This window comes from Mus caroli, chromosome 4 (genome assembly GCF_900094665.2).
Source record: "Mus caroli chromosome 4, CAROLI_EIJ_v1.1, whole genome shotgun sequence".
Classification (NCBI taxonomy): Eukaryota; Metazoa; Chordata; class Mammalia; order Rodentia; family Muridae; genus Mus; species Mus caroli.
In genome coordinates this window covers 111387986-111404692 of record NC_034573.1, presented here as the reverse complement: position 1 = coordinate 111404692, position 16707 = coordinate 111387986, and the positions used below count along the sequence as shown (strand labels likewise).

At 50.0% G+C, this 16707-nt stretch overlaps 1 protein-coding gene across 1 annotated transcript in view; it reads right to left on the bottom strand.

Moving 5' to 3' along the window:
- The window catches only part of Rims3 (regulating synaptic membrane exocytosis 3), a 40985-nt gene that overhangs the window by 15651 nt on the left and 8627 nt on the right, over positions 1–16707 (bottom strand). The window contains exons 2-3 of the mRNA XM_021160890.2: positions 8145–8319; positions 2881–3128 (exon numbers count right to left, since the gene is read on the bottom strand). Of these exons, the coding sequence (XP_021016549.1) occupies positions 2881–3097 (217 nt within the window). The 5' untranslated portion in view covers positions 3098–3128; positions 8145–8319. The remainder of the gene's footprint in view (positions 1–2880; positions 3129–8144; positions 8320–16707) is intronic.

Sequence of the window (16707 nt, the reverse complement as noted above, 5' to 3'; positions counted from 1 at the left end):
GAGGGAAGGGCTCTGTCCTTGGTACTGGACATTTAGAAGGGGGTTGCTTCAGCCCAGCATGACCCTCTGTGGTTCTGCCTGATTAATGTCGGGTCAGATTTTACATAGGTCCTAGGATCCCCAAACTCCTCACCCTTCATTGTTCCCACAATTCAGTAAACTGACAGATCTCAGAAGAAGTTGGGAGAGGGCATTGTTAGCTCCATTTTGCTGAAGAGGAAACAGCCCTAACTGGAAAGTGACTTTCTGACAGTTCCACAGAGGGCTATGGAGCCAGAACTAGCCCTCTAAAGCACAGGGTGGGATTTTAGAGATCTGCATTAGGGAAGCATAGTGATAAACTACAAGAGGGCAGGGGACCAGAGGGACTGGTGTGACAGACTAGACATTACACTACATGAACTGGGATCAGGAACAAAGAGGATCAGGCAGGGCTACAGCCAGCATAGGCTACTCATGAACTGGGAGGGTGGGGTTCTTGCAAGAGACGATCCAGAGCCCCAAAGGCTAGGCTGAGGAAAAGAATCCCTCCTAACTCCTCATAGCCAAGTTCTACGGGCAATCAAGCCCTTCTACTTAGGGCAACAGGGGTCCCCTTCTGGGATCTTTTCTCAGAGCAGCAATCCCTGGGTCAATGTCCATGGCGAGGTGACCACATACTTGTCTGATTCTCCCATCCAGGAGGATGCTGCAGGCTGAGGCATTGGCATACTCAAAGTTTGTACATACATTCGTGCATGTGCATGAATGCACGCACGCACACACACACACACACACACACACACAGAGAGACAGAGAGAGAGACAGAGAGACAGAGAGACAGAGAGAGAGAGAGAGAGAGAGAGAGAGAGAGAGAGAGAGAGAGAGAAATGAGAATAAAAATAAACCTTAAAAAAGTATTAACACTTTGCCGAGTGTCTCCCACGTGCCAGTCACAGGAGGCTGTGCACCTCTGCACATCTATCTTAACTCCCTTGTTCAGCAGGGGCCTAGGCTGGGCAGGAACAAAGTCAGAGGGAGGATTTCTCTCTGAGTTTGCAAGACCTTTCCCCCTCGAACTGGTTAGCCCTATAAAGCATATATTACCGTCTTCAACAAACAGCAGGCTCAGAGAAGTGAAGCAGCCTGCCTGAACTGTCCATCTAGTAAATGATGGGGTGTGGCCACACAGGCCAGCCTGGGGTCGTTCCCCAGGGAAGTGCCTTCTCCTCAGGCTCTGGAAGTCTCATAGATCAGTAAGAACATCAGACTGGATGACCTCGAGGGCCCTTCCTGCTATGACACTCAGTGATTAGATGAGTCACAGGGGCCTGCACTTGGAAGAATGTCTGGGCAATTCCCCTGGCCCCAGACCCTGAGCCCTCAGTTGTGCCCTTATGTACCACAAAGACAAGGGATCCAGATGCCCTGTCATCATTGCCTCTCCCCAAGACAGCAGGTCTTTCTGGCATCTACTCTCACCCCAGCCTGCTGCTGTCTGAAGCCACAGCAGATCTCTGCAATGACTCCCAGTGACTCAGGCCCTGCCTTGGCCTTAGAGATTATCTCTCTCAATCACTTTGCATATGAGACGTCTTTGAGTCTGAGGCTAGACTCCTGTGCTTGTACCACCAGACTCAGACCTCTGGAGTCCGACTCCTCCAAGGCCTTTGAATTTTAATCCTCTGCTTGGTTTCATCCCAGCCCTCTGTGTTCCAGTCCAGCTTCCCACCTCCCTTCTCCCTACTCTCAAGCCCACACTGCCCAGCCAAAGGCACCGATTGCCCCTATACCCCTTCTTATCGAGCCTTTCCCTGAGCAGAAACCACAAGGGATCCTGAGCACTGGAAAAGACCATCCCCTGTGTTCCTGAAGATGGCTTTGTAAAAATCTATTTTAAGGTCTGGAAAAGCACCCCCAAATACCAGCCCCAGTGGAGCGTCTTGATGAGCCTCCTCCCTGGATGCTCAACATTCTACCCTTCCCCACCCCCGTCCAGCTGCCTTCTTGAAGGGTTTTGGGGGAGTTGTTACTCTGAGCAAAATAAGCCGGAAGAGATTTAAAACAAAGCCAGCTGGTATCTGGACCGGTGCCACAAACTGAGGGGGTCTGGGTTGAGAGAGCTGGCTCTTCTGTGGTGTGGGGACCACATGTGGCTGTGTGAAACCAGGTGGGTACGCCCAAGTCTGAACATAACTGAAACTCTATAGCTAGCCGTCTGAGAATGCATGCCGTATACATGAGGATGTATCAGCTAAGGTGTAAGTGTGGCACTGTGAGGCACAGGTACATACATCTAAGTGATGTGGGTCCTTTTGTCTGTTCAGAGACCCATATTTAGAGTTTATTGCGACCATGGGCAGTGTAACAAGAGCGACAGGTCCATGCTTTCCTGGAAGTGTAAGAGGCATGCCTGAGCAAATGAACACTCTGGGTATGTCACTGTGTGAACCATATATTTGTCTCTGTCTTGTGTGACTCTGCAACACCTATGCATGACTATGCAACTGTATTTGTGGGGCTATTTGTCCTTAGGGGACTGAGAAATGACAAACAGGATCATGGAGCTGTGTGTCTGTAAAAAACGTGGGGTCCCTTAGCGTGGTTGTTTCTTATAAATGTACACGTCTGTACGTGGAGGCGGCAGCATGTAGAACAGGAGCCAGGAAGGACAACTGGGGCTTGAGTCCAGACTCCACCACCCTAGGCTGTGCAGGCTGGAGTGCCTGACTTTTCCTCTCTGGGCTGTTACTGCCTGCTAGTGAGAACCACAGCATATCACACACACCGGCCCATACAGCACCTACAGAGTGTGCACCTCTTCTTAAATCTCTGGAAACTCAACAACACATCCCCCACAACCCCCCACTTCGCCCATTTCTTTGTGTCCACACCCCTCACCAGGCTGGGGGAGCTGCAAGGTGCTTTTGCTCCACTGGGTCAAGCCGACGATAGCCACCATCTTGGCGCCCAGGCTGCTTCGCCGTTTCTTGGCTGTGGTGGTCCCGGCCCCACCTCCAGCTTGCTGGGATCCACAGATCTCACCGCTGATGCTGGAACTCCTTACGACATTCCTGGAGGCCCCTGCCGAGGCTGGACCAGGCTCCCCGTTAAACATGGTCCCCAGGATGGCAGGGCTTCAGGCAATTCTGCAGGTGAGTGAGAGAAAAAGGGATTCCGCATAAGACCCGTGACTCTCCTGCAACCCCACCGCCTCCTAGCTGTGGGAGTTTGGGTCATCCCTTGGCCTCTCTGAGGTGGTAAGGATGAAATGAATGAACCTCCAACTGACTCAATAAATGAGGGCAGGGTCACTTGCCTAATGTATGAGGCCTGGGGTGTGACACCCCCCTCCCCACCATAGCCACAATCAAAACCAAGGCCAGCAACCTGGCTTTGTGGGTACAATGCTTGCTGCCAAGCCTGACCTCAACTCTACCCCTGGAACTTACATAGTCCTAGGGAATCTCAACTTCCAAAAGTTGACTTTTAATCTTCCCATACTAACTATGCCACAGGCACACCACCACCCACTTTAAACAAACATGTAATTTAAAGTGTCTTAATATATAAAATAAAATAAGCAAAGTCCCTAGAGAACAAAAAGTGAGACTTTTACTGCCTGGCATGGACGAGCCGCGGATGCCCATTTGGCAGTATTAGGCTGGGGTGGGACTCTAAAGGCTCCCATGCAAACGCTGGGTGACTTTCTGACCAAACATGCTAAGAGTTTCAGTAAGGGGGCTGGAGAGATGGCTCAGCGGTTAAGAGCACTGGCTGCTCTTCCAGAGGTCCTGAGTTCAATTCCTAGCAATGAGTTCAATTCCTCACAGCCATCTGTAATGGGATCTGATGCCCTCTTTGGGTGTGTCTGAAGACAGCTACAGTGTACTCATATGTATAAAATAAATAAATGAATCTTTTTTTTAAAAAAAGAGTTTTCAGTAAATTCCTCAGCAAAGTAAAATTTAAAAAAAAAAAATCAAAGCCCTTCTACTTTTTAGGGTAGCTATAAGGATTAAAATGCAGAGAACAGTCCCAAGGCAGGTTGCTCTCCTATCAAGTGACAAGGACAAGCAAGGACAAAAGTCTATGCAGTCTGAGGAACAGCTTCTTCCGAAAGGCGCTGGCCCAGAAAAGTCTAAAGTGGAGTCAAAAATCACAGTTCCCAGTACTGCAGAGAGGTCTCGCTGTCGGCGTTTACCCCAGCTCTGTTTTGTGCTCTCAAAATACACTTTTAAGCCCTGGTATTTTTCATCTCACATCATATCGTAAGCATTTCCCAATGTCATTAACACTTTGTATAAATGTTTCAATGCCACTGTAATCGTCCCTTGTACAGACGGCACATAATTGACTTAAATATTTCAATGCAGTTTCCTCTTGAATCTGTTCCAAATGTCTCTCTCCTCTCTTTTAAATAAAGACTAAAGCCAGGCGTGGTGCTTCACGCCTGTGATTTCAGCGCTGGAGAGGTGGAGGCAGGAGGATCAGGTCACCAGACTGGGCTACATGAGACCTCGCCTCAAACAAAACAAGCAAAGGCTGAGATGAACATCTCTCTACGAAGGCTCTGCTGACTGCCTTAGGAACGGACTGACTGGCGGTGATGGAGTGTGGAACACCCAACCCTCTCCCTGCTGGCTAGCAGACAATGGTTTTGGCCAAGTGCTACCCTGCCTGTTGCTTCGGAGACAGAGACTGATTACCTTAAGGCCACTGGCTTTCTCCTCAGCAAGTTATTTGTTGGGGAGTAGACATCTGGCCATTGCTTAATCAATTCACCTTAGGAGTGGTAGAGCCCTGCTCCCTCCCAACCCATACCCTTCCACCTCAGCACAGCCACAGGCAGAACCTGCACTGCTGAGGACCACAGTACACAGCACAGAGAATATCAGGTCACACCTGGAGCCTGCTGTCATCTGGTACTCAGTTCAGAAAGAATGTGTTTTCTCTTGCCTAAGCCAGTTTGAATCAGTGTTCTCCATTATATCCAAAAGCATTCTGCCTGATATTAGGGCTTTAAAAAAAAATTCTTGGACTATATTGCCAAATCCCTTTCCAAAGTACAAAAATTTACTGTCCTCATTAACTGCATTCAACAAATGTTTAATTTCCTAAAATTCCAAGGCCAAGGCTGAGTGCCAGGGATACAGCACTAAGCCAGGGCCACTTGGTCCTGCCCTCCCAAGACCTCCAGTCCAGGAGGGGAGACAGACAGTAAATAACTAATTGTATCATTAAATATTTAATGCTGGTTACGATAAGAGCCAAGGAAGAGGAGGACAGAGGACTCTGAGAACACTCTGGGGGAGGGGATGGCAGGCGTCATGGCCTTGTCTTACACAGAGGTGGAGTCTCTTTGTGTTTGTATGTGTATGTGTGGAAGCAAGAAACTGGCATCCAGCCTCCACCTCAATCCTTCTCTACCTTATTTTGTGAGACTGGGTCTCTAACTGTACTTGGAGTTCAGTAATTTGGCCAGACCAGCTGGGGAGCTGAGCTCAGGCCCTCATTTGCATAGCAAGTCCTTTACCTACTTAACCACCTCTCCAGCCCTAGAAGTGGGGTCTCCAGCTACCACTGGCTCGGTGACTTAGCTGTTAAGTCCAAGACCACATTAGTTGGCTATGCTCAGGCACAGTAAGAAAGCCATCTCTTTGTTCTCTGTACCACCTAGCTTCTATGTTGGCATCCAGTCTTCCTGGGCTGGCTGTGCATCCCACAGGTCAGGACATTTTGCTTGAGAGATTGAATTTTCAAAAGGATGTAGAAAAGTGCAGGGGAAATGAAAGTGGAGGGGGGTTGCTTTTTCTGGCGGCTGAGGAAGACAATCCCCACGCCACTGAGGACAGCTACTAGTCCTTCTGTCACATGGCTCCTGCCAGCCCACCCAGTGAATTAAGGCTGTGGATAAGGGGGTGAGATGAGCCTCCTTCTGCCATCTGGGGCTGTGGGGACTGCTGTCCTGGGTGGTGCTACAGACTCTGGGGTTGTATTTCTCTACCCCCCATCAGCCTTAGAGCTAATGGAAAGTCTCTGTGGCCTGTGGTGATCTCCTCTGTTTAGTTTCCAGTTCTTGTGCCAGTCTGTGTGGGTTTGGGGGTATCTGTACAGTCTTCTGGTGGAAGATGGGACAGGGCTTATCTGATGCTGTGACTCTGCCACAGTGTGAGTCTAATTTGCCCACTACAGTAGCTTTGCTAGATGCCTTGTTATCTCTTCATGGCAGATGAGAACAGCGAGTCTCAGAGAAGCAGAACAGCTTGTCCCACTCTGCGAGAAAGTGGCATGGCTTGGATTAGAACCTGGGTCTCCTAAGTCTATAAAGAGGCCAACATGCCCCTGCCTCTCCATCCACCCTGAGTTTCTGAGTTCTTTGAGAAAACTGCAAGGAAAGTATCTACAATGATAAAGTCCAAGCTCCCCAAGCCAAGCATTTAAGGGGCAGAGATCCCAGACTGTAAGTAGAAAAGCAAACACGTTCCTGGTGAGCCTCCAGGACACTTGGGGGTGAGAAGGGACAGAATTCCAGACCATGCCAACCTGGGAGCTCATGTTTACTTGCGAATAATAAATGGACTGACAAGCAGACTGACATCCAGGGCTCTACCACAAAGAGCCATGTTCTCATCTTCAAGCATCCTTCCTTAGTACTGATGAGTGCTTACGTGATTCTAGTGTGCAGGCTACTCCTCAAGAAGGCAGGAGGAAACACATGCAAAGTGCTAGGCCTAAGGTCATGGGCACACGTCTTCCTACAGAAACCTGGAAGGGCTGGGCATCAGGATGTGGGTCAGAAGAAGCAGGTTCCTCTTGTCTTCTTTTCTGGGTCTTGGTTTCTTCATCTTTGTGTTAAATGGAAGGTGTTACATCAGGTGCAATGGGACAGTCTTTTTGTCGAGGAAACTGAGTGTGAGACTACATGCTGCAGGCAGGGGCAGAACTGGGGTTCGTGGGGCTCAGAACAGAGCTCAGCTGGCAGAGTGCTTGTCTAACTGGCACACATGTAGCCTCAAGCACTTGGGATGTAGAGACAAGAGGACCAGAAGTTCAAGGTCATCTGTAGTTCCATGAGTTTGGAACCAGCCTGGGCTACATCAGACTCTGTCTCAAAACAAGGAGCCATGGAATAAGATGGTAACAATAACATGTCTCTCAGTCCTCTCTGCAGGGAGCCAGAGACACAGGATCCAATCACAGTGGGTTCCAGAAGAAGATAGTCCACTACACTGCAACCCCCCGAGCTGTCAAATCACAAGGATTTGGAAGGGAAGGCGGCAGAGCCGGGGTATAACGAGGTCCAAATAGAACCCAGAACATAGTATGTTGCACACTGATGGACACGAATGATCGCCAAATGAACTACATCCTTTCCATGAAGGTCATATCAAGCATCCCCCTGCTTGCACAGGCAGGCTCTTTCCCTGCCCAGTTCATGACACCTCAAAGGTCATGACCCTCTTGAGGGCTCCTTGAGTTGCAAAGACCTCACTTAGCAGTGTTTGGCAATGATGCCCACCCACTACACAGCAGCAGAGGAGCTGGTTCTAACAGGAGATACCCAGGAATGGGACTAGTGCTTCCTTCTCTGCCCTGGGAGCTGAACCTCTACCTGAGATCTTGCTCCCCTAGGCACTCCACAGTTCCTGGAGCAGCTCTCAAGGCCCTAACAAGCCCCTTGCACCCTTGATGATGTGGCTAACAAGTCAAGCAGTTTTCCTTGACAAGCAATGAAGAACCCAAGAGCTCAAGATGAACTTACCACCTATTCTTACAACATGGAGGCCCATGGACCTCATCCCAGGGTGCTTGTACCATTATGCAGGAAAGGACTGCAAATGACTGAGGCTCATTCATCTTTCCCCACTATCTGCCTACAGCAGACATCAATAGTCCACCTTGTTCCCAGAGACCTGACAGACCTCAGAAGGCCCTCAACACAGTGCTCCAGCGCCAGCTCAGGAGAGCAGCCTCTGAGCCCAATCTGTCAAGCCCTAAATACTCCATCCTTTCAACATCGGTTAGGGAGATCAAGGCTCGGAATGGAAAAGAGATACATCCAAGGCTGTCCTCCAACCCTTCTTTTAAAGCCCAGATTCCCATCACCCGTCAGGAGTTCCCATCCTCCCTCCCTCTAACCTAGAAGGGAAGGTTAAACTCACCAAGCTGCTGAGTCTGAGTGTGGTGCTCCGCATCACAAGGGGCTGTGCTATCTCAACAGCACACCCCCTAGGGAATCCGCACAAAGCTTCACTTCTGCTGAGATACCAATTTTCAGAAAAGGAGGTAAAGGCAATCAGGGTAGGCTTCCAGGGGGAAGGAATGCGATGACAGGGTCTGCAAAGAAACAGAATCGAGCACAAAAAGACTGCAAGTTGAGGCTTTTGTCCCTAGGGAATCCTAGCAGCGGCCAGAGGGGAAACAGACGCCGAAGACAGCTGTGGGACACTGAGCAAATCCTCCCAGTATTCAGATATTATTTCCTCCTCTTGTTTTGCTTTTTGTTTGTTTGTTTGTTTGTTTTGCTTTTCGAGGCCACAAACTCAGAGCTCCATCTGCCTCAGAGACATGGTCGCAAGCAGCCCAGGCTGACTTCCAGCTCATTATAGCTAAGGACAACCTTGAACTCCTGACCCTTCAGCCTCCACATCCTAAGTGGGATGGCAGGCAGGTGCCACCACACAGTCTCTAATAATGAAGGACTCATGCAGGCCAGAATGCTCAGGAGCCCTGGGCCCATCCTCTGTCTGCTTTTGGTATATTCCCTAGTACCTGTTTGTCTCTTAGACCAGCAGTCCTCACCCTTCCTAATGCTGCAGCCCTTTAATACAGCGCCTCACACTGTGGTGACCCCAACCATAAAATATTCCATCGCTCCTTCATAACTGTAACGTCACTACTGTTCTGAATCACAGTGTAAATACCTGTGGGTTTTGATGCTCTTAGGCTACCCCTGTGAAAGGGTCCAGACCCCCAGCTTGAGAACCACTGCCATAGGTCCAGTGCCATAACCAGCAGTCGGGTGGGAGGCACTCCTAACTCTGAGAAAGTCGCCCAGAGGCCCAAGCCCTCCATGTCTTCCAAGAAGAATCTGATAACCACCTACACCTACCCAGCTTTCCCAGCTGACTATGGGTCAGATGGGCCAGCAGGAGTTGATGGAAAAAGACAAAACAAACAAAAAGCCAGAAGGCACGTGCTCAGGAGCTGGGCAGTGACAGCCGGGCCTGCCACTCATAAGCAGAGTCGAAGAGTTTCTACCTCCAACCCCCAGCACATGGCTCCTCTTCCCTAAAGTGGGATGACCACGTGTGCTCTGCTCTAGGAGTGGTAGATAAAAGGTTACAAAACAAGATTGGTACGTGTGCGCCTTCCAGCTGGGCAGTTACCTGCTTGCTGAGAACGACGGTGCCTGGAACATGGTAAACACTTTTCCAGAGTTGGTTCCTAACCCACCCCACCCCACCCCCGTGCAGCGTGTTCAGAAGGAAGTCCAGGGACTAATAAGATCACCCCCAAACACCACTCTAGGTGTGTGGGGGGACATATGCACCTCTCAGTTGGGATGGTGGGTAGCTATGTCAGCATCTATGTAGAGTCTGTGCTAGATGCTGGGGCTGGTGCCTAAGAACCCTGCCTCTCACCCTGGTAGAGGACCTAACTCTAGCCCCTCCTTCCTCTACTTAGGGAGCAGTGGGAGGATGACAGGGGTTGGTGTGTGGTGGGTGAGGCAGGCTAGTCCAAGAGGCACAGGCTGCCAGGGTGGGGTGGGGAACAAACCTCACCTAATCTCCTAGTGTGGAGACCTCTGTCTTTCCAGACAACAACACTCCCAACACATACATACATACATACATACATACATACATACATACACACACACACACAGAGAGAGAGAGAGAGAGAGAGAGAGAGAGAGAGAGAGAGAGAATTTCAAACATGATAGCATCATACAAACCCACAAAGCTGCTACCCACGTTTTAGAGACAGAGACACAAGTGTTCATCGATATGCACATGCCCCAACCAAGACGCTCACCCACACAAAGACACACAGAAGTAGCCACACAGCTATTCAGAGTCTGTGTACACACCTCATACAGTCACATGCAGTGTCTCCTCCCCTTGGCCCTGCCCAGTCAGAGGAGCAACAGCAAAGCCCCTTGCTTCCATTGGCAGGAAAGCGAGATGTGTGTTATCCCGAGGCTGGCTCCCTAGGCTGAGGCTCATACACCAGCTTGGAGTAGGCTCTTGCATGAGCTTAAACACATACACACTCATACACACTCCAACCCCCAACCCCATTCTCCTGGCCCCATCTCTGCTAGACCGGACAAAGAAGCTCATCGGAGAGGTTTGTGGTAAAGAGATGGGAAGCTGGCAGGGAGCAGCTGCTGTCACCATGGCTACCAGCTGACCCACTTCTCCTCCACCCAGACTGGCCCACCCAGTCCAGGAGAGCCAGTTACAGTCAGCTTTGGGTAAGGTTGGGGTCCTCTCCCATCACACACAGAAAAGGAAGAGCTCTCTGAGGGTGTGATAAAGGTTGAGCTGAGTCCCACAGAGCCTTCTATGACGGAAGGCACCAGGCTCCAGACAGTCTCTGAAAGCAGAGCACTGAAAATATGTTCCTGAGAGATCTGTGTCCTCCCATCATCTGGGTCTCTCACCTCAGAGCACCACCCAGGCCCTGGACACATTCTCCATCACAGCCCTCACAGTAATGCAGGGTGCAGTGATCATGTGCCTCCCTCACGGAGCCCCAGGGTTCAGTGTCCTTCCTCACAGGTCCAGCAGACTCTAGGCCGGGGAACAGGCACATGGAAAGCAAGGGCCACCTCCTGCTTCCTTCCAGGCTCAGCGCTGACGTGTGTCTTCTCCCAGCCAGGGGACTCCCGAGGACATGGCTCTGTGTATCCCCTCAGAACAGCAACTTAGAGCAACTCAGCCCCCAGGATGGTCAGTCACAGAAAGAGATGGTCTTTACACAGGAAGAACCCAACCCCTTTGCTTGACCCCAGCCATCTCATATCCTGACTTCAGTCCCTGACTTCCCCCTGTAGGTCCCACTACATCCTGGCTTCTTGTCCTATCCTGTAATAGGACCATACTAACTTCTTTTTCTTCATTCTTCACAAGTACCACGGTGTCTCCTCTGTTTACCTGGGGCACTCTTCTACATTTTTCCCCTACTGCCATGTTCCAAGAACTGCACGCTTGTCTGTCCCCCGCCCCCTTGCCTACCTGATTCCTGCTCTCCCCTCAGTTCCCCTTTGAAGGTCATCATTCCTAGCAACTTTCCAGGGCAAAGTCAGTCCCCTCCCTCTTGCTCCAGAACTCTGGTCAGTCCTTGAATGTTACAGTTAAAGCCCTGAGGCCCTGTACCTAAAGTGTGGCCTTGATTGAAAATGTGATCTTTGCAGATGTGATTAAAGTCATCCTGAAGGGTGGTGAGGGTGGGGTTGTCCCTACTCCAGCTTGTATCCCCTGCAGGAAGACAGCACTGAACAGAGAGAGGCAAAGGAAGAATGGTATGTAAGTCTAGACTGGAGTCAACAAGCCAAGGACTGCTAGTAGCCACCAGGAATCGACCTGCCAGACACCTCGATTTCCAACTCCCAACCTCCAGAGCTGTGGGAGAACAGAGCCAGGCTGCTCTGGGCTGTCTTATTTGTACTATTTTGTCTCAGCAGCCCTGGGAAATGAATATACCGCAGTCTGTGACTTGTTCAGTGCCTGTCTTCCATACCCAGCCTCAGGCTGTGAGCTGCTTAAAAACAGGAACTGTGTTCTTCACCCTAAATCCCAGGACCTGGCATGGGTCTGACAACATAGCAGGGCTCTGTAAATATTTACTGCAAGAATGAATGGCAACCAAGAGTACTAAATGAACGCCGATGAAGAGAGGATCCATGAGTCAGTTTTATTTTCTTCATGTGACATATTGTGTTTTCTAAAGCTACTACTTTAGAAACCGCATTAATGCTATAATAAAGGAAAAAAACAATAAATATTTTCCTTTCCAAAACATATGCTAAAATAACAGACATTTCCACCCATGTGCTAAAATAACAGACATTCCCACCCATGTGTGTTCTGAGACAGGGACAAGTTCTGCTCCATGCTTGACGACTGCTTTCTATTGATTAATCGACTCCTCCTTGGGTAGCCAGAGTACTTTCTGCACAGTTACAGAGCTGGAGCTCAGGCCTGGGCAGGTAGAGACTCCAGGTGGGAAGGCTACATACGGTCTTCTTGGCCATCTCCACTATCCACTCCTCCACCATAGACTGTGGAACCTAGCCAACATGGCAGCCATCACCTGATGGTGCTAAACTTGGCATCAGAGATTATCCTCCCATATCCTGGCGATGGGCCATGCATCAATACAAACAGTATACTCAATGAACATACAAAGCAGTGCTTCTCAGGCTCAGACGCCGACACAAATCACCTAGGGATCGTGCTGAAATGCAATTCTGACTCTAGGGCTCACAGATGGAGCCTGGAATTGTGTAGTTTTCACCAGCTTGCTACTGGCCTGTAGACCATAGTCTCAGGACTCATGGACTGGAGATGCCAAGGGAAAACTCTGGGTGCTCCGTAAAAAGAAAGAACACTGTAGGATGGGGAGAACCAGAGATAGCATCAGGAAGAAGTATGGAGCAGAGCAGAGCAGAGCAGAAGATGGGTGGGAATGGGAAGACAGGAAAAGAGTGGGAACTACGGAACAGGCATGTTCAGAGGCTCAAGAGCAGAGCATAGCAGAAAAGAAGGTAAACACAACAGGGAAGAGGGGACTGGAAAGAGGGCTTACAAGCAGTCAATTAGGGGCCCTGACTGTAGAGCTAAGCAGCATGTCTCTTAATCCCATAGGAATGAAATCTAACACGATTTAAGCACCATGCTTTCCAGAGATCAATCTGGCACTTCGTGAAGAATCAGAAACAGGCTGGTGGAGAGAACAGCTGCTCCATACAGGTTGGAAGGACTAGACTGCTGCCCTGCATGAGGGAAGGGGAAAGGGTAGGCATGAGTCAGGAGGGGCTTCGGGAGTCACTAGAGGGAGTAAAGGGACACATTTTGGAGAAAGGGGTAAATGGACTCCACGCTGATTTATAGGGAAGATGAAGATGTAAGGTGCCATCCGCAGAGCCTGAGGTCCCTGAGGACAAACCTGGCCAAAGCGAAAATGGGTCACAAGGAGTCTAAGCCAACACTGCAGTTTATGGGTATAGGAGCCACTGGACAGGAAGCAGATCCACTGAGCTCAGGGGACAATGGGCATGGTGGTTCAGGCCTGTAATTCCAACATTTGGGAGCCTGAGGCACAAGGAATCCCATGAGTTCAAGGTAGCCTGTGCTGCAGATTGAGTTCTTGTCTCTCTTTTGATGTTGTTTGGTTGAGTTTTATTTTGTTCTGTTTTGAGATAGGGTTTCTCTGTGTAGCCCTGGATGTCCTGGAACTCGATTTGTCTACTGGGCTGGCCTAGAACTCAGATATATGACTGCCTCTGCCTCCAGAGTGCTGAGGTTAGATAAAGGCATTAAAAAAAAAGGTAAACTCAGAGAAGATGACTTGAGAATACAGGTGGACAATCCTACACCACCTCACTGTAGAGGCCACAGAGAGGTCTGCCTCAGAAGCAGGAGAAGCCAAAGGGGACACTAATTGATTAATTGGCTAGATGGATAGGATCCTGCTATGTAGACAAGGCTGGTTTGCAACCTTTTACGCAAACGTCTAGGATTGCAGTTGGGTACAACCATATCCAACAGGAAAGGTAGAATTTGGATTGGCAGGGAAGGGTCTGATACTCTGGGGATGGCCTGGGATGCAGTAGGATCCCAGGGGCCATGAGGCTCCCAAACACTTAGTCCATCTCAGCCCAGCACTGAAAAAACAATTTCTGCACCCCCAAGCACATGTAAAGTTTGCCTACATGGCCACAGAACTCCCAGGCAGACCAGAGGTACAGGGGAATAGGTGTTTGACTCTGTCTCACAGCTGGTATGCACATCATTTATCGTCACCAGGACCCCTGTGAGAATAGACAGGGGTGCTACTAACAGTCTGGTGAATACTATAGACATGTGTAAACTCGGACCAACCTGGGACAAACGCCCTGAAAGATATCTGTTTCAGTAAGACACTCACCTGCTTCTCACGCTCCCCCATCGTAGATAGGGAGAAAAAAACTTACAGGGTGTCCTGGCAGAGACAGGCAAACTCATCGGGGGCAGAGGGACTGGTAATGGTGTTAGGCTCAAAGCCTTTCCTTAGGTAGCTCCCGCTTGAGCAAAGAGGCTCAGCAGGACAGCATCAGCAGTACCAAGGACAGCGGCCAGCGCACACTCCTTGCCTGCCCCTTCCCTGGTCAGGGCTGCCTTCCAAGCTAATCAATATTTCATGGAGGGAAGGGGCTCCAGTTACCAGCCCTGCACCAACCCGGAAGGCGCCGCCGCTGTGCCCACTGCCCACCCTGGGGACCTTCCTCTCATATTCAGCATGGCTTCAGCTGATCTGGTCACAGACAGAGGCAGCCTCTCTTCCTTCATCCCCAGGTCTCTTCCAGGCCTGTGAAACAAACACCTTCACCCAGAGCTAGACACACACTGCTCAAAGAAGGCCACATACACAAACATTAAGCACAACCACACCCAGCATGCAAGCTACCACAACAGGGCACTCAAACATGAAGCACAAGCATTCGCAGAGCACAGACATGTGCACAGACACACATCATTATGCATCACTGACTTCCATTGCACACATCAGAGATGGAATGACCACAGACCTACATCCACATCCCACCCATTAGATCTGCACATGCGCGTACACACACACACACACACACAATATGTCTTGACAGTGACCCCTCTCTCCATAGATACACAGCACACACCCACACTCTGCCCAGGTTCCTACTTTCCTGGTGCCAGGGCAAGGTACACAAGCTATGCATGTGACTAGGCAGGATACAGACAGACCCCTCTCTTTTTTTTCCTCCTTCCCTTCTGCAGTTTCTGCTCTGGACTTGAGCCCTGTAGAGAAACCTAGTTTCTGAGGTGTTTTTGGTCGCTGCAGTTCAGCCCTCAGGGACAAACAGGCACAAAGAGGTGTATAGAAGAAGGAGTTGGGGAATGGGGACCCTGGAGAACCCAAAGCCCCTTAGCTCTGTTGTCCTAGGGCTCCAAGCTCTGGGACACGAAGCTCTGAGGACTGCAACTCCCAAAGCCTCGCTGCAGCCTGGGGCTCCAGGCCCCTAGGGAGCTCCGAAGTCAGTGCTGTGTATGGAGACAGGAGACCATGATGTTGGAGCCCATCTACCACTCTATCCCAAGTCCTGGTATGGAACGAGAGTCTCTCCTGACCCCATCCAGACATCTCAACACCAACAGGCCCTTTCAAACAGGTTTTGGGGACCACACACAAATTCTCTTGTCTGCAGTAAGATCATTGCAAGAGTCTCAAAGCATAACCACTCCTCCAAAACAAACAGAAACCCAAAATAAAATCAAAGAACAGCCCAAGTGAGAAAGCATATGTGAAGACCTGGGTTTGATCCCCAGAACCACCAAAAAGAAAGAAAGGGAGAAGGGAGGAGGAGGAGGAGGGGGAGGAGGAGGAGGAGGGGGAGGAGAGCCTGAGCACAGAACAAGCAGAGGAGAGCAGGCCAACACAGCAGGAAAAACCTTCAATATTTTTAGGCAGATGGGAGGGACAACTTCCAAGATTCCGTAGGCAAAAGGTGCACAGCTCTGACTCCCTGCCTCACCACAACTCTGCATTCTCCACACATCAGTGCACCACACTGGTGACTCCTGCCAAACCCCAGTCTCCTGTCCATTATGTTCTTTAAGTTGACACTTTCAACTTAAATGAATTATTTTAAATAGAAATTCTGTTGCTACTATAAACAGAAAAGCCAATATCACCGTTAATAAATAGGAAAACACTGTAAACATGAGTAAAGTGAAACAACAACGTTATGGGCTGGTGAGTCGGCTCAGTGGGTAAGTCCCCTGCCTCCAACCCTAATGGCTGAAGTTCAGTTTCTGGGATCCCCGTGGTGGACGGAGGAGAACGGACTCCCACAGTTGTCCTCTGGTCTGCACTCGTACACGGTGGCATGTGCCCAATCACCTACTCACCCACTCAAGAGAAATGAATCTAATTGTACAAACCTGGCAGCTTACACTGTAACCCCAGCGCCAGAGAGGTGGAGGCAGTATGACACCAGACGTTTGAGGCCAGCCTGGGTTTCAGAGTAAATGCCAGGTCAGCCTAGGAGCGTGAGATCCTGTCTCAAAAAACCAAACCAAACAAGCAAAGATCTGTCACTGCAGTTCAGCAACACGGAGTTTCCAACCATAGCGCTCACCCCTATCAGAGCTCTCTCTACTGAGAGAGAGTGGGGAGGAACTGGGGAGTTCTGAGAGGCACTCACAACGATACAAACTCATTCTCCCTGAGGTGATCCTGGACATGCTAGAGTTGAGATAAAATTAATGTTCTCACCAAGTAAGCCGAGGTTATACCACAGCAGATCTGGGAGTCCCTGCACACCATCTTGGGTCCCATTAACGGTGCCATTCTACCATATGGGAAGCCCACCCACCTTGCTTTCCTCTCAAAGGAGCTGAGCACAGCAGCGGTCTGGCACCCTGTTGCCTCCACCCATTCTGGAATAACCATTTTATATGAATTGCTCCACTTGGGGCT